General features: G+C 35.1%; 2 protein-coding genes across 3 annotated transcripts; one reads left to right on the top strand and one right to left on the bottom strand.

The window, feature by feature from the left end:
- Window positions 1-90: 90 nt before the first annotated feature.
- Window positions 91-7,762, bottom strand: cryz (crystallin, zeta (quinone reductase)). Of its 2 annotated transcripts, none has more exons than XM_079818561.1 (9): window positions 7,715-7,762; window positions 7,374-7,536; window positions 4,523-4,675; window positions 4,276-4,439; window positions 4,123-4,174; window positions 3,860-4,009; window positions 1,803-1,904; window positions 1,634-1,729; window positions 91-1,489 (listed from the first exon to the last, which is right to left on the bottom strand). In XM_079818561.1, exons 2-9 carry the CDS (start codon window positions 7,479-7,481, stop codon window positions 1,328-1,330), a joined length of 987 nt encoding a protein of 328 aa, XP_079674687.1. In that variant the 5' UTR covers window positions 7,482-7,536; window positions 7,715-7,762; the 3' UTR covers window positions 91-1,327. The 2 variants fall into 2 exon arrangements, with proteins under 2 accessions (XP_079674687.1, XP_079674688.1); XM_079818562.1 differs by having other exon boundaries at window positions 176-1,489; window positions 7,374-7,531.
- Window positions 7,763-7,797: 35 nt separating this feature from the next.
- On the top strand, window positions 7,798-12,093 carry tyw3 (tRNA-yW synthesizing protein 3 homolog). The gene is made up of 6 exons (XM_079818438.1): window positions 7,798-8,133; window positions 8,612-8,692; window positions 8,780-8,878; window positions 8,956-9,027; window positions 9,105-9,238; window positions 11,141-12,093. Exons 1-6 carry the CDS (start codon window positions 7,963-7,965, stop codon window positions 11,340-11,342), a joined length of 759 nt encoding a protein of 252 aa, XP_079674564.1. The 5' UTR covers window positions 7,798-7,962; the 3' UTR covers window positions 11,343-12,093.
- The last annotated feature ends 5,848 nt before the right edge of the window (window positions 12,094-17,941 follow it).

Consider the following 17,941-nt stretch of genomic DNA (forward strand, 5'->3'; position numbering starts at 1 on the left):
TTTACAAATTAACTGATAAATTATAAATAAATGTATTAATTAATAAACAAATAAATTAAAGACATTAATTAACACGAATGAGCAACATTTAGCACTCATTAACCTTTGTTTAATGTTAGTTGATAAAAATCTATATACACCAGTAATTTTATAAATGTTTTTTTGTTTTTGTTTTAGAAGTTCTTCTGCTTACCAAGGCTGGATTTAGTTGATCAAAAATACAGGAAAAACATATATATTTTGAAATATTACAATTTAAAATAACTCTTTTCTATTTGAATATATGTTAAAATGTAATTTATTCCAGAGATCAAAGATGAATTTTCAGCATCATTACTCCAGTCTTCAGTGTCACATGATGATTTGACACTTAAGAAAATTTAAAAATGTGTTATTTTTGCGGAAACCGTGATGCATTTCTTCAGGATTCTTTGATGAATAGAAAGCTGAAAAAACAGCATTTATTAAAAAATAAACATATTTTACCATTATAAATGTCTTGGTACTGACCCCAAATGTTTTAAATGGTAGTGTGTATACAGTATATGATATCATCTATTAAGTTCATTAAATTTACACAAATATTGCTGTCAGATATATCTACATAAGTCTGTATCAAATACTAACATGGGTTACATTCAGGCACATTCAAGCCAAGTTCTTGAGAATTTTTATTGCTAAATTAACTATATGCTCAGTACATACAAACACTCTGTGCTTACCACATTCGAGAAAGCAAAATGTCAAACACTCGTATCCATATGGGGGTCCAAACAAGTTAATTTGCAATCCTATCCTATCAGTCCTACAGTCAGGCTGCGTCTCCGAGATCTGCAGTGTGGTTGTGTATGGTTACATGCAAACGGAGCATGCGTTGCCCCAGAGTGTCACCTGATCTCAGAAATGTGGTACAGTGTCCAGCACTGATGCCTGACAGCCAAGAACACACACAAGTTCACCTTACACAGTTTCATCTGTTATATAGAGAGGCAGACTTACAGCCAATCAGCAGTCAAATGGTTACTGTGTTGGTTTTTTATCTACTAATCATTAAAAAGTAATGTGTAAAATGGAAATACAATTTTTAGGCCTGTTACTGTCTGTTTGCCTAATATCATGTTATTTATAAATGGCCTACTATTCATGTTATTTATAGTATAATTGTCCATTTGATCAACTTAATTTCCACTGAACTAATGTTTTCATTTGTGGTCTCTATAATTTGATTCAGAAAATGTCCTGTAGCTTAATGTAACAGTGAAGTACACATTTGGCGGTTTGACAGTTCAGTTGTGTTATACCCTGGATTTTCACTTCCTGCCTAATTTCACATGATCAGAATCATCTTTCCACTGGCTCCAGAACTGTTAATGATGTCTTCGTGAGCCTGGGCCACTTTATCAAGTGGATATTGTGGACCAATGACAGGTTTCAACCAGCCTGCCTCCATTCCTGCAAAAAGAGCCGCAGCACACTCTGACGTTTCCCTCTGTGAAAAACACAGATAAAGACAACAGCCTGTATCTTTCCATGAATCCTTTGCAAAGTGAGATTCGTCAAAGGTGATGAGTAAACTAATTATGAGTACAAACACTAGAAAGCAAAAAAAAAATGCACAGGAAGCCCAGTTTACCTTAGTTGCATTGTACAAAGCCACACCAATGATGCTGGTCTCTTTCATCATGGTGTCTCTGGGGTTGATCTCAATAGGGCCTCTAGAGCCAACAATCTGAAAGGAAGAATAATATAATAATTGGAAAGCATGCACAAAAACACTTGTGAAACAAACACAAGGTACTTACCAAAACTCTGCCACCAAAGTCAAGCAACTGAAGATCATTACTGAGGTTGACGTTGGACAACATCTCAATGATCACATTCACGCCTTTTCCATTGGTAGCATCCTAAACACAGGAGACCAGCTATTATGAACACTTTCCACCTTCGTTTTTATGATCTATTCTGTGGAGGTTGTTATATAGAAAGCATATTCCAGACACGAAGACAGAACTCATGATAAAGTTAGATTAGACTACTATTAAAACTACTATTCTTTATATGCTTAATATATACTTTGGTAATACTTCATTAAAATTTCAATAGTCCACTTTAGATATTCTTCTTTGCCACTACATGTCAACAAACTCTCATATAGCATTAGTGAACTGTCTGCTTAATATCTGCTAACACTTTATTTGTTTTTTGATGCTTCCCCAAAAGACAATCTACTGACTATAATCTACTAACCCCAAACCTAACCTTACAGTCCTAAACTAACAGTTTACTAACAGTCTAATAGAGTTAGGTGACATGTAGTTGTAAAGCTACTTATAGTTAGTAAAATGTCTAAAGTAGACCATCAAAATAAAGTGTAACTTATTCTAAGAAATTGATCAAAAATGAAAGTGAATACATTTAGAACCTTTAACAAAGATTTATTTTCCATTAAATGCTGTTCTTTTGAACTTCCTATTCATTAAAGAATCCTGAAAAAAAAGTATCACTGTTTGCACAAAATAAATAAGCAGCATCGTTTTCAGCATTGATAATAATCAGAAATGTTTCTTGAGCAGCAAATCATCATATTAGATTGATTTCTGAAGGATCATGAAGACTGGAGTAATGATGACATCACAGGAATAAATCAAATTTAATGTATGAATTTTTTTATTTTATTTTATATAAAAGATATCAAATTATATCCAATATATCCATCAATTTTTTTGATGCAGTCTCCTGTAACAAATAAATTTCTGTCCAAATATCACTTCTATCACAAAATATGGAACCTTGAGACCTTGATAACCATGTGATATGAAAAAAGCCAAAAAAAGAGCGCCAAGCATCCCTGTGACAGTTAAAGGGATGGTTCACCCAAAAACAAAATTTTTATGTTTATCTGCTTACCCTCAGGGCATCCAAGATGTAGGTGTCTTCAGTAGAACACAAATAAAGATTTTTAACACCAACCGTTACAGTGTGATAGTCGTATAATGCATGTCAATGGGGATATTTTAGAGTATGAGAGAAATTAGAGTAAAAACACACAGACATACGAATCCTTATAAAACATGCGGCTCGTGGCGACACATTGATGTCTTAAGACACGAACAGTATTTATGTTATTTTTTTACCTCTTATCAGACGAACGTCATCTAGTATTCCCAGCGCCATAACTTCAGGCGAATAAGGTCAAAATACTAGCGCGATCAAAGATATATATATGTAGATGCCTCATTCGACCGATCCGAACAGGGAATAATGAGGAATCTATCTATATATCTATGATCGCGCCGGTATTTTGCATGTATTTTGACCTTATTCACCAGAAATGATGGTGCGGGGACAGCTGATGCAGAGCCATAGAAAAAAATGAAATAAAATTTAAAATGTAAAATGTTTTTACACAAACACATCAATTCGCTTCAGAAGGCCTTTATTAACACCCCGGAGCCGCGTGGAGCACGTTATTTGACGGACAGACGCATTTTTTATGGACTTCAAAAACCAAGCAACTATTACTGCCATTATAATGCTTGGATTAGCCAGAACATTTTTAATATAACTCCGTCTGAAAGAAGAATGTCATATACACCTCAGATGACTTGAGGGTGAGTAAATCATGGGCTAATTTTCATTTTTGGGTGAACTATCCATTTAAGGGGTTAAAATATATTAAACAGTCATTTTAAATTGTAATAATATTTCACAACATTACTGTTTTTACTGTATCTTTGATCAAATAAATGCAGCCTTGGTGAGCAGAAAATACTTTTTTCAAAAACATTAAAAAAACCTTACCGACCCCAAACAGTGTACTGTATATATCATGCAAAACTTTAATAAGAGAAAACTAAACCTTAATTTTCTCCAGGTAGTCTTTTTCTCGGTGGTTGAATGCAAGATGAGCTCCATTGCTGAGCACCAGCTTCATCCCATCGGATGTCCCTGCTGTTCCCAGAACTTTAAGGCCAAACGCTCGTGCGATCTGACATGCTGCAATGCCCACCTACAAACACAAGCACAATTCATTCAAGACATCAGGGGAAAACTGTACAAGTCTAATTCATCCAAATCATTTTTGAAATGTTATAAATTTAAGGTAAATTTTGAACTTCATACTCCACCACTGGCTCCATGGATAAGAACCGTCTCCCCTGCTTTGGCATGAGCCCTGTTTAGAGCAAAAGTACATTTGTAAATGCCTTTTAGGTTTATATAGCTCCAGAAAACAACTCAAGCAGTCTTTTATTGTCATTTATAACAACATCTTACTTGTGAACTAACGCCCGGTACGCAGTGAAATATGGGACTGCAATAGCGGCACCCTGTTTGTAGTCTAGGGAATCAGGCAGCTTGTGAACAGTGTCCTCTGAGGCCACAGTATATTCAGCGTATCCTCCCGTCACAGTGCCTGCGGTGAAGACTCTGTCACCTGCCTGTGAAAACAGAAAAGATTGCTATCCATGCAAAGCAAACAAGTAAACATGTTGTCAGTTTACAAGATGGGTAGCAAGTTGACCTGTAGGAGATGGACACCCTCCCCAACAGATTCAACCACACCAGAGACATCTGAACCTGGAGTATAGGGCAAACTGGGTTTCCGAGCATAGGATCCAGAGCGGATGTACGTGTCCACTGGGTTTACGCCACACGCATGGACTCGAATCAGAACCTACAATTGCAGAAAGCATTTACACAGCTCTTCGGGGAAAAAACAACAATAATTGCTACTGATTGACTGAAGTAAATAAATGTATATAAATATTACTAAAGTAAAAACTGGGTTTCTGGGTCATTCTCTATGCATGTCCCTTGACTTGAAACACATGAAAAACACTTCAAATACTCAAATCACATAAAAGACATTATTCTGTAACCTAACATAAAGCAAAATGATTTGACTCTTAAAGTTAGTTCACCCAAAACTCAGTCCATGTCGCCAAAACTTTGATGCTTCAAAAAGTTCATGAAACATTGTAAATGTAATCCATATGAATCAAGCTGTTTAAAAACCTCTTAACTGTCACCCCCCTTTTTGAGAATACACATGAAAATGCACTATCCAAACTTAAAGGGCTGTAATTCAAGAATGCTTTGGAATATAGACCAAAGTTTGGTCTCGTTTTAAAGACGACGTTCTGCAGATTATTGCTGAAGTGAAAGCAATTCAAAATATGAAAGTATGAAATAGTTATGGAAGTTTAAATTTACTGTAAATGAAAAATACTGTACTAAATATTTTTTATTTCATATAAAATATATATTTTACAAAAAAGCATTTACTCTAAAATTACTATAAAATCAAAGCCATATGTCTAACCAATTTGTGTTCCAAATTTGAAGTTGATATCACAAAAATTGAAGTCCCCATGAGATTTTGTTTAGGGTGCTGTACCAAAAATAGCCACCGGGTGTCATTCAAATTCCATTTATTGTTGTTTTGATGCATTTTCCTGTAAATTTCTGTCCAAATATTACTTCCATCACAAAACAGTCACCAAATATGGACCCTTGAGACTCAGAGCTTTCAGACAATATGCATTTTGTCAAGATTGGAAAAGATTTTGAATATAAAGTAGTTAAAATAATTGTTGTAATATGAAACATGACAGCGCCCACTAGGGGAGGAGCCCACTAGAATAATTTAGAGTAACGTTTCCATGGCAACACAATGTCCGATTTCAAAACGGTTTTCACAGGATGAATTTTGAGTTTGTAAGCTTTCAAATGATACCTAATTTGTGATAATTACTTAAATATATGATATGAAAAAAAGGCGATCAAAAAAAGAGCACCAGGCGTCCCACCTGTGGGACGGTGACAGTTAAAGGGTTAATCAAAGCCTTCCGGAGACACACAATCGCTTGATATGATGAACAGATTTAATTTAGGCTTTTATTCACATATAAACATTAACCAGTGTACAGTCTTATGGGTCTGAAATGACATGACATGATGACAGAATTTTCATTTTGAATTATTTAATCCCTTAACTGTCACCCCCTTTTTGAGAATAGACATGAAAATGCACTATCCAAACTTAAATGGTTTTATATCAAGAATGCTTTGGATCATAGACCTAAGTTTGTTTTAAAGAAGACACAAAGTGACACAAAGTGAAAAGCACTTTGGAAAATGAAATTATGATAAAGTTATGGAAGTTTAGATTTCCTGTAAATCAAATGTACTATACTAAATATTTGTATTTTACATAAATTATATATTTTACAAAATATTTTTTTACTATAAAATCAAAGCCATATGTCTAACCAAGTTGCGTTCCGAATTTGAAGTTGATATCAAAAATGAGTTCACAAAAGTTCCCATGAGATTTTGTTTAGGCACTGTACCAAAAATAGCCACCGGGTGTCACACATTCCATTTAATTTCTTTGGATGCATTCTCCTCTCCTGTAACAAATACATAATACATTTCTGTCCAAATATCACTTCTATCACCAAATATGGAACCTTGAGATTCAGACCCTTCCAACAATATGCATTTTGTCAAGATTAGAAAAGGTTTTGATGATAAAGTAGTTAAAATAAACTTTGTAATATGAAACCTGACACCGCCCACTAGGGGAGGAGCCAATTAAAGGAATTTAGAGTAGCTTTTCCATAGTCACGAAATGTCCAATTTCACTGTTTTCACAGGATGATTTTGGAGTTTGTAAGCTTTCGAATGATACCTAATTTATGACGATTACTAAAATATGTGATATGAAAAAAGCTGGTTAAATAAAAAGCGTCAAGCATCCCATTAGCGGGGTGGTGACAGTTTAGGGGTTACATTAAAAAATCCCTTCAGCTAGTATACCACATCTATAAAAATTATACTGTAATGGTATACCAGTTGTTCAATTTTGTTAAGCATTAGTGGAAGGTCTAAAAAGTGTGCAAAAAGCAAAATAAGAAATGTATAACATATAAACCAAATAATGACAAAATAATGTTTGTCCCTTTATGCATGTAATTTGTGCTGTCAATATCGAAAACTAGTAGTTTGACCATGCAAAATCTTTAGGGAAAATTCTTTCAAGGTCAAAGTTCAGAGTTTTGTTCACTTGGTTGGTTGTTTTACATGTGTCATTGCTAATTATGTGAAAGAAGCTGAATACAAATTATTAAATAGCATGACGTATTGATTTTAGCCAGATCAGGTACGTGTTGTTGACAGAATTATTTATAAAATAGAATAATACAATAAACAACAAACCAAGTTGTCTATAAGTTGAGATTAGTAGTAATAATGTCAAGATGTTAATTAATCATTCCCATCAGCTTTTGTGGGAGAAAATTGAACAGAATTCAAAACTTACACAATTCTGTAAATCAGAAGAAAGTCAAGATTGTTTTAAGCTGACCCACCTGTTTGTGATCAGGGCTTGGCACAGGTAGGTCTGTGCAGAGTTTTAAAACTGAAGGGGCTCCAAACTCGGACACTCTGATAGCCCTCATTAATTTAGATGTGGCCATGGTGGTCTCTGCAAAACAAATGGATTGACAAAGCAGACTTTGGCTGGAACCTGCACTGTTGAAAAAGAGCAAACAATAAATTAGAACATCTGAATCGAAATTGTCGTATATTCCATATATAGTACACATATATTTGCACAGCGACACGAAACTTAAGAAAACAAAACGTGCACGTGTTATTATTGACAGTCTTTTTATTCCATACAAAACGCCATAAATGAAGACACATTTACCCTGTTTGCCTTCCACGCAGATTGCTGCTCACTCCGCTTCTTCCGTCTGAAATGAATTTGGGCACATTCCGGCCACCGTACTCGACCGTCACCGTGCACTCACACTCAAAATACAAACATGATACATGCGGTATAGGAAATCTAGCGAACAAACTAGAATAATAATTAAAAAGTCTGATTGCATTACTTAATTATATTATTTCAAAGGTCTGCAGACTATAAAACGAATACACCAATGGTCTTCAAACATGGAGAGCGATACATTTCAGCAATGGAAGAATCAGTGTCTTAATAAGTGTGATTTCAGTAAGAAGGGCAGTGTGGATCAGGACATTTCTCATATTGTCTCCTTTATTAACAGTCATGATCGGTACTTCACGACAAGCTCTTGCTCAGGAAGAATCATTCTTTTTGACGGGGTGAGCCTGGGAAACGTTTATTTACATTTTCTTACTTGTTTTTTGTCTTGCTTTCCTGTACAAATATCTAAACATTATTAAATCAAGGTACATTTACTTGAGACGCAAAATGACTCAAAATTAATTGAGTTTAAGCTTAAAACAAGATCTGCCCAATGGGGTAAGAAAAATAAACGCAATTCAAGGGGAAAATAAGATTGTTTTCCTACCTTGTTGGCATATTTTTTTTTCTTGTTTTAAGCAATTATTTGTCACTCATATGGTTTTCATAAGCTAAGTTTTGGACACACCTACTCAGTTTACACTAGTAAAAGTAAAGTCATCAATGCAATGAAGTAGCACAAACATGGCATGCTTTGTGATGGCTACATTTATATTTGTCTACAAAACTTTCGAGCATTTAAGCATATACATTTCTTTTTTTAAACGTCATAACTAGTATATGTGTAAAGGTCACTGTGTGTCACTTTCATCTAAGGTGTCGGATTGCCCTGATGTGCAAAAGCAAAACTGTTCCTGGTTATTTGTCACCCATCAGAAGTGCCAAAGAGAAGATGTGGTGAGAAATACAGCATTAAAGACATTTGACAAATGTACAGCAATAAATGGTCTTGATATTAAAGCGCTTCACGTGTTTCTGAAACAGGTCACCGGTCTGGAGAAGTCTGTTGGAGATGCCACTTTCAAGTTTGAGCCTTTTGTCCTTCATGTTCAGTGTAAAGAGCTCGGCGATGCACAACTACTGGTGAGTGTCATATTGAATTAGAATGGAGGATGTTTAGAACAAAATAATATCTTGCTTTTCATGGTTTCCTTCCTCAGTACACTGTTTCAATAAACTCGGGCCTTAGGAATTCTGGTATAACTGTGGGAAAGAAAGGCAAGATCATCATGGTAAGATACAAATTGTGCTTTGTGTTCAAAGATACTTCTGAAGTCTGAAATGTCCCTGAAATGTATTTGTTGTATAGGCGGTACGCAGCACACATTGTCTTGAGGTTCCTCTCAGCCACAAGGGTAACGTCCTCATCACTGACCAGTACCTTGATTTCCTCGTCGGAGTTGCGAACCAGAAGATGGATGAAAATCTTAAAAGAATAGAGAGGTATATTGTAAGCAGGGTCTCCTTCTGTGTTTGCATACAGTGGGGTTTAAAAGTATTTTATTATTTCATTTAATGCTTAATTTAAATTAATTTGATGCACCGATATGACAATTTTGGCCGAAACCGATAACCAATAATTTATTATATTTGAAAGCCGATAAATCGAAATTTTTATATAATTTTTGAGAGCCTAATTACAAAAACAAAAACTCACCATTAAAAGCCATGCCCCAAGCACACAATTATAATTTTTATGTAGCCCATATGACAGACTTGCGCTGCACTTAACTGTATTTTCCTTTTTTTAAGTGATTCTAATCATACACTATATTGCCAAAAGTTTTGGAACGTCTGCTTTTACATGCACATGAACTTTAATGACATCCCATTCTTTAATCTGTAGTGTTTAATATGGAGTTGGCGCACCCTTTGCAGCTATAACAGCTTCAACTCTTCTGGGAAGGTTTTCCACAAGGTTTAGGAGTGTGTTTATGGGAATTTTTGATCATTCTTCTAGAAGCACATTTGCGAGGTCAGGCACTGATGTTGGACGAGAAGGCCTGGTGTTCTATCGGGTTGAGGTGCAGGCCAGTAAAGTTCCTCCACACAAAACTCGCTCATCCATGTCTTTATGGACCTTGCTTTGTGCACTGGTGCGCAGTCATGTTCCCACAAAGTTGGGAGCATGAAATTGTCCAAAATGTCTTGCTATGTGAAGCATTAAGAGTACCTTTCACTGGAACTAAGGGGCCAGGCCCAACCCCTGAAAAACAACCCCACACCATAATCCCCCCTCCATCAAACTTTACACTTGGCACAATGCAGTCAGGTCTCCTGGCAACCCCCAAACCCAGACTCGTCCATCGGATTGCCAGACAGAGAAGCATGATTGGTCTCTCCAGAGAACACGTCTCCACTGCTCTAGAGTCCAGTGGCGGCGTGCTTTACACCACTGCATCCGATGCTTTGCACTGCACTTGGTGATGTTAGGCTTGGATGCAGCTGCTCGGCCATGGAAACCCATTCCATTAATTTCTCTACACACTGTTCTTGAGCTAATCTGAAGGCCACACAAAGTTTGGAGGTCTGTAGCTATTGACTGCAGAAAGTTGGCGACTTCTGCGCTCTGTGATTTTACGTGGCCTATCACTTTGTGGCTGAGATACTGTTTTTCCCAATTGCTTCCACTTTGTTACAATACCACTAACAGTTGACCGTGGAATATTTAGTAGTGAGGAAATTTAACGAATGGACTTATTGCACAGGTGGCAACCTTTCACAACACCAATCTTGAATTCACCTGGGATCTCTTTCACAAATGTTTGTAGAAGCAGTCCGCATGCCTAGGTGCTTGATTTCATACACCTGTGGCCATGAAAGTGATTGGAACACCTGAATTCAATGATTTGGAGGGGTGTCCCAATACTTTTGACAATATAGTGTATTTCAAGCAATTAAAAACCAACAAGGCGAACAGTTCGCATCTGAAATGTCTCAGCTAAAGGAAATAATCCATTATTTATCTGCTTTAATATATCGGCCGATAAATCGTACATCCCTATATTTAATGCAATTTAGGTGTTTGAAATAGTTGAATTATTAAATTAATGTCTTGAAGGGCACATTGGTCTGTACAAGTGTTAATTTAGTGTCATTGAGATACTATTATATTTTAATTTAAATTCATATTTTGAATTAGTTACATTTACTTTAATTAGTGACCAGAATCTTAAATATTTTTTTATTTAAAAATTAGATTTATATCTTTTTTATGTATGTTTCCCCCCCCCTTTTTGTTTATTTCCACATTTAAATGAAACAACTTGAGACTGAATCACACTATATATGTTATATTTAATATGTAATGTTATATTTATATGTATTTATATTTATTTTTAATAGATTCTATGAGTGTTTACAAGGTGCCCTTCAACCTCAAGAACAGAGATGTAGTTTAAAGGAGGAGGCCGTCCAGAAACCCATCTACAGACGGAGGAGGAAAAGGACACAGGACGATTCTGTGACAGACTATTGCCAAAGTGTCAAAACGCATAATGAAAACAGTGAAGAGGAAATTGACTGTGATCTACTGTTTTTATCTTAGGCACCCTTTTTTTATCATCTTGAACAGTGCATTTATTCAATAAACACCCCTTTAGTGTGAAGTACCAGCTCATTAGACATACCTCACATTAACGTTTTATGTGAACATTAGACATAAACAATTGTTTTTTTAATGACAAATATAAATTAAGCAGTCTCGTACCCACTTCCTTTAGGAACCGTTTTGATAAGGGGCGTCTGTTTCCTGATTAACTTTTTCATTTCCCTCATTGTTTTGCAGGAGCTTGGCGAATATGTTTTAGTTTAACATGCCGTTACTTCAAAGCGCTTGTGCGCGTAAACCTTAATTCTTGTGCTTGTGCAGAAGGAAGATGTTGTCCAGCGCTGTCCCTCACAGCAGTGTATAAATCAACCGTGTTATTCATCTCCAACAAGCAATCTGTCAGACGTCGTTGTAAAAACGCAGTGTGGTTTGGAGCACATTTCCTCTGGATTAGAAGGCATTACTGTCGGGCCTAGTTCTGCAACGCCTCATTTGGGCGATTTGGCTCATTAACAGTCCACTCTCCGCCATGTGCATTTGCTTCATTCTGCTTTTGATTTTTCATTGTCATTAAATACTTTCATGGTTTTAATGAAGACAGGAACTACAATGCATTTTTTGTAATGTTGAAATGATTAACTTATATTTATCATTCATCTTCTAGCTCGAATAATCAAAAACTTTTTAGTTTTTTTGTTAAAAGACCTCATCTGATCAAATAAAGGTTATTCAGCTGCATTTCCACATCATCTCGTGTCAGTGGTGTTTCTGCAACTACGGGCACTTTTAAGTCCCAGCAGTGAAATTTTAGATTTATGTTAAAATTTGTTGTAAATATATTCACAGTGCCATTACACACCTTGACAAAAAATATAATTACTGATTAATGTAATTTAATATAATATTATGAAGCATTTATAGCTCAAAACACTATTTTTGTTAATGTCCCACACCTGTGGTCTCAATGTTGAGATACATCAAATAAGCATTGAATTACAATTTGACATTATTTCCAATGGAATTGTTTAATATACAGATTCATTTACAGCATCTTAAAATTTGTTGTATTATTTACTGATCATTTTTATGATTTTTTTAAACTTAATGTGCCTGTCCCACACTTTTGAGTCCTTAAAGCAACAATGAAAAAAAGCTTTTATTATTAAATTTTATCAAACACAAACAAGTCTAGTTTCAATGGAAACAGAAATGATCACTTGAGCACATTGCTGACAGACTGGGCCACCACACTACCTCACTCACAAGATACCAAAAAAATAAGGTAAACATCATCTTTTCTGCTCTATTTATTGTGCGTCCTTACCATTCAGCTTAATAATTGTGTATTTTGAACTACATTTTAAAAATAAATGTATATTAGCCTACTGTTGAATTAATGTATTTTAAGATGCTAAGAGTGAAAACTAATATAGTAGGCCTTGCTAGCTGCCAATTAGCTAAAATATTAGCAAAAATTTTATTACCAAAACATGTCTTTACCGCAACAAATTTAGGTGTTGCGGTAAAGACCTTGTGTCGTGGTAAAGACAAATTCAAGGTTTACTGTGTATTAAATGACAAATATTCAGTATATTATTAGTTCTGAAGTATTTTTTTACTTTTACTGTTGTTCTCTACAGTAGCCTGTTTTTGATTTTGTGGCACTTTAACATTGTGTCCTTACCGACACAAGATGTCATTACCGCAGGACTGCTCTATTTCTATTTTTTTTGTGTGCACATTTTCATTTGCAATACTTAAGATTAGATGATTAACACATTGAAATTGCAACATCTGTCATAAAAAAGTTAAAGTGAAACAATTGACATCTAAGGTTACTGTAAAATTTTTACATTCCCTATTTTGTATATTATTTTTATAAATCAGTATTTACAAAACTGCATCAAATTTGAAAAAGCTATTTAAATATATTACATTTTTATAGAAATTAATAAAGAAAAAATTATAAAATAAGGACACTTTTTAAAAACAAAAAATAAATGTTCCAGATTAAAATCTTAACGACTACATTCAATTTTGTGTCCATTTTTATATGTATTACAGACTGTGATGGTTCAAATTTAAATTCATAGAGGATGATTTTTTAAAAATTGGGATAGTCAAAAGTGCCCGTAGTTGCAGATACATTTTATGAGATGGTTTTCTGAAGAAACTATAATAAATGGGTTATAATGTCAGACAGACAGTGATCAGCATGAATGCGTACAGCAGTACACCAGTAGATGGGGTAAATGCACTTTTAAAGACATCAGTAACTACTGTTTTCAATGAACAGCTGGGCTGCTGTTCAGTTATCTCCACTAAATATAATGCCTGGTCTGGTTATTGACCCTTAAGAGAATAATCAACTTTCGTTAATGCTTTAAAATAACTTCTGCTATTCAGATATTAGTTACAGATTTTAAATGAATATTTTGTCCCTGTGAATTGTATTTATTAATATTAAGCTACTTAATTTAGCTCATAATTAATTACATCAAAACCTCCAAAAGGGTGTCCCAAAGATTTAGCGATTTATCACAAAAACTCTATTGTTATAATATACACCGAACAGGCATAACATTATGATCACTGACAGGTGAAGTGAATAACACTGATTATCTCTTCATCATGGCAGCTGTTAGTGGGTGGGATATGCAAGTGAACATTTTGTCCTAAAAGTTGATGTGTTGGAAACAGGAAAAATGGGCAAGTGTAAGGATTTGAGGGAGTTTGACAAGGGCCAAATTGTGATGGCTGGATGACATGGGTCAGAGCATCTCCAAAACTGCAGCTCTTGTGGGGTCTGCAGTGGTCAGTGTCTATCAAAAGCGGTCCAAGCATGGAACAGTGGTGAATGTGTGTGAATGGTGCGTGTGCGTCGCTTACCTGGGGAACACATGGCACCAGGATGCACTATGGGAAGAAGGCAAGCCGCAAGGTGTTCTGCTGGGAAACCTTGGGTCCTGCCATCCATGTGGATGTTATTTTGACACCACCTACCTAAGCATTGTTGCAGACCATGTACACCCTTTCATGGAAACAGTATTCCCTGGTGGCTGTGGCCTCTTTCAGCAGGATAATGCGCCCTGTCACAAAGCAAAAATGGTTAAGAAGTTTGAAGAGCACAACAACGAGTTTGAGGTGTTGACTTGGCCTCCAAATTCTCCAGATCTCAATCCAATTGAGGATCTGTGGGATGTGCTGAACAAAAAAGCCTGATCCATGGAGGCCCCACCTCGCAACTTACAGGACTTAAAGGATCTGATGCTAATATCTTGGTGCCAGATACCACAGCACACCTTCAGGGGTCTATAGTGGAGTCCATGCCTCGACGGGTCAGGGCTGTTTTGGCAGCAAAAGGGGGACCAACACAATATTAGGAAGGTGGTCATAATATTATGCCTGATCGATATTTTATTAGGCATACGCTCCTATTTAAAAGTTAATAGTAAGATATTTTGTTGGTTTTATTCAGCAAGGATGCATTTAATTGATCAAAACTGATAATAAAGTATTTTATTATTTATATTTCAAATAAATGCTGTTCTTTTTGCTATTCTTTCTATTCAACATTGAATCTTTCCAGAAAAATATTGACACATGTTTCTTGGTCAGTAAATCATCATAGAATGTTTTCTGAAGGATCATGTGACACTTAAGACTGGAGTAATGCTGCTGAAAATTCAGCTTTGCATCAAAGGAATAAATTACATTTTAAAATATATTCAAATAGTAAAACAGTTGTTATAAACTTACTATATTATTCAACAATATCTCTGTATTCTTCATCAAATAAATGTTAAACTGTTAATAAATCTTTCAAAAACATTAAAAAAAAAGATTACCGATCCCAAACTTTTAAACTGTAATTTAAATACAATAACACATTATGAAATAATTAAATTGTGAGTCATTAAATTGAAACAATATTACTTGATTTTAAATCTGAAGCCACTAAGGATCCAGTGTACCTAAAGTCAGTTTCAGACACGTTTGCTCATTGTTATACACGCCCATTGCCCCCCTAAAAAACAAAACAGTGACAGATCCAGGTTAACCACAAAATGCACCTTTCACCCACCAAAGGACTTCTAATGATAATCTTCAAATAACATCAATTAGCCAGCTGAAAGACTAGGGAATGATTAGAAATCTCTCATAATTATTACTAGACATTAACAGTGAGGGGGGAGGAGGGGCATGTGATTGGCAGGTTGAGCTGAAGGGGCATTAGAGTGAGTGAGAGGGAGTGCTGGGAAGGGCACAAGGACTGCCGCAATCAGAGGTGAATTGGGAGCTTTTGTGCATGTGTGATTGTCAAGTGGGCCATTTCTGTCTCTGATTAGGACCCTCTCTGATTTGGCGGCTGTGTCCTCAGGACTCCCTGCGCAATCACCCTGCCTCTTACTGTCACTCCAGGCCCGCTGATTTCTCCAAGAGAGAGAGAGAGAGAGAGAGAGAGAGAGAGAGAAGAAAAAAACAACGAATAAAAGAGACACACATGCCAACTCAACCCCTGTGTCCTTCACAACTAAACACTGACTCAGTTTTTACTGCAGGAAAGGTCACTTTATATTTTAATGAGGATTTAAATGCAGCTAACAATTAGACAGAATACAGGTTAAGGGCTAAAGAACGTCAGGCCCTGTTTACACCTGGTCACTTCATGCATTACTGATCGGATTTGTTAAAACTGTTCCCTTTACACATGGGCATAAGCGATCTTCAATTTCCGCGCTGCTGCATTGTATATATCATCAGCTAATTTCAAGATCAAAGGAAGAGACCCTTTTCAGATTTCCGGGTTTCTCCGAGCGGAAGTCGTCATCGTTGGGTTAACTTTTATAGCGGTGAATTAGAGTATTAAATGTATTTTTTGTGTCCCCATTTGCTCAAATAGCAAAAGAAAAACTCCACAATAGTGATTTCACAACTTTCAAAAAGAGGGAAAAATTAGAGTGAGATTGATAATGGCAGTGAAAAGAGAAAAATATGTACATTTTTACCCTCACTCCCATAGACGCTGTATTAGAAACACCCTCACAGCAGCGGTAACTTGCTTTTTGTAATTTGATGCAAAAGTAATAAAATACAAAATATTAGTGTTATAATGTACATATATATATTTTTTTTATGAAAATACAAAAAACATTGCAGGATTTACGATATTGATGACTAAGACACGTTAAAACACGTCATCACAGTTTGTGAAAAGGGTCTATAGGAATAGGAAAGCAATAGGAGAGAGAGCATCATCAAAACTAGTATGATCATTTAGTCTCACTATAGCTGGGCCTATTCCTTGGGACCCTGAACTCTCAATTTAATTTCCAAAAGTTTGCACGTCTGCTTGCTGAAGAGATATTCAGCTCATCTGCGGAAATGAGTGTTGCAGGAGCCCTGTCCTTTTCCCTTGAAAAAGTAAAGCAAGGAATTAGGCTACTTTTGATTTCTTTGTAATTCAATTAGTTACTTCTGATGCTATTGCATTAAATATGTAGTCTTACTATAGAACATTCTAGTTAAAACTAGAGTGGATTTAACATCAAAATCGAACTTCTAATGATAAAAATAAGGTTTTTAATATATCCTTTAAATATTTTGTTCGGCTCAAGAGTAATTTATGCATTTTTTTATTATTTTTTTGAAATAATTGAAAGAGCAGTTTCATGTCTATCCTTGTTCAACTGGTCGAGGTTGATGGGATTTAGAAAGTAGGCTAATTAGTAATAAATAATGTAATATCCTACTTTTAGGTATAGAGTAATTAGTACGGTAATCTAATTACACTGTTGAAGATGTAATTAATAGCTAGTAATTCTTTCTTTTTTAAAAATTGACTGCAGCAAATATCCTGCTCAAATAATACAGCTTCAGATTAAAGCATCTGATTAAAGTAGTAATATTACTCTTATAAACCATCTAAATAAAATCAAGTCTAATTTAATTTGGAAGCATTTCTATAATTGATCACATTGTTTACCAAGAAACATATTTTGTTTATCTCATAACAAAGGAACATTACTTCAAATCCAATTATATGCAAAATTACATTTCAAAGTTTTTATTTAAATATAATTGTTTGAATGGAAATTCATCACTCACAATGAAAGTAATTTTAATATACATTTTAACAAATCAAGCTCTGTAAAAATTACAATCTAACACTATACATGAGCATTTAAAAGAAAATGATTTATGCAGAAAGATATTGCAATTCATATTTTTACACAGAAATGCAATTGCATTTGTTTAACATATTTTTTTATTTTATATAATGTGATGTTGTAGTTTTACATTTATTTAATAAAAATAAATTAAATATAAATGCTTTGATATTGTGCTCTAATCTAAATCCATCTTTTTTGTCTAGATATACCCACATGTCTCTGTATTTCAGCCCCAATTTGCTTGGCTGATGATCAGAAATGTATCTAAATCAATATAGATCAAAGCAGCCGAATAATCAAATAATTAACTATAATTTCCTTTATTTGACTACTAATGCAATAATGCAGAGAGAGGGGCATTTATGAGTGATTGGTCATAAGCGAGTTTTACACAATTCTGTATAATACAGAGCCTGTATGATT

The sequence above is a fragment of the Gobio gobio genome (assembly GCF_949357685.1).
Source record: "Gobio gobio genome assembly, chromosome: 6".
NCBI lineage: Eukaryota > Metazoa > Chordata > Actinopteri > Cypriniformes > Gobionidae > Gobio > Gobio gobio.

Coding starts and splice junctions, on each gene's coding strand:
- cryz (XM_079818561.1), bottom strand. CDS start 7,481: ATGGCCACATCTAAATTAATGAGGGCTATCAGAGTGTCCGAGTTTGGA. Junction 1,730..1,802: donor ACTTTGGTGGCAGAGTTTTG/GTAAGTACCTTG, acceptor TCTTCCTTTCAG/ATTGTTGGCTCTAGAGGCCC. Junction 1,490..1,633: donor CTTTGTACAATGCAACTAAG/GTAAACTGGGCT, acceptor TGTTTTTCACAG/AGGGAAACGTCAGAGTGTGC.
- tyw3 (XM_079818438.1), top strand. CDS start 7,963: ATGGAGAGCGATACATTTCAGCAATGGAAGAATCAGTGTCTTAATAAG. Junction 8,134..8,611: donor GAATCATTCTTTTTGACGGG/GTGAGCCTGGGA, acceptor CTTTCATCTAAG/GTGTCGGATTGCCCTGATGT. Junction 9,239..11,140: donor AATCTTAAAAGAATAGAGAG/GTATATTGTAAG, acceptor TATTTTTAATAG/ATTCTATGAGTGTTTACAAG.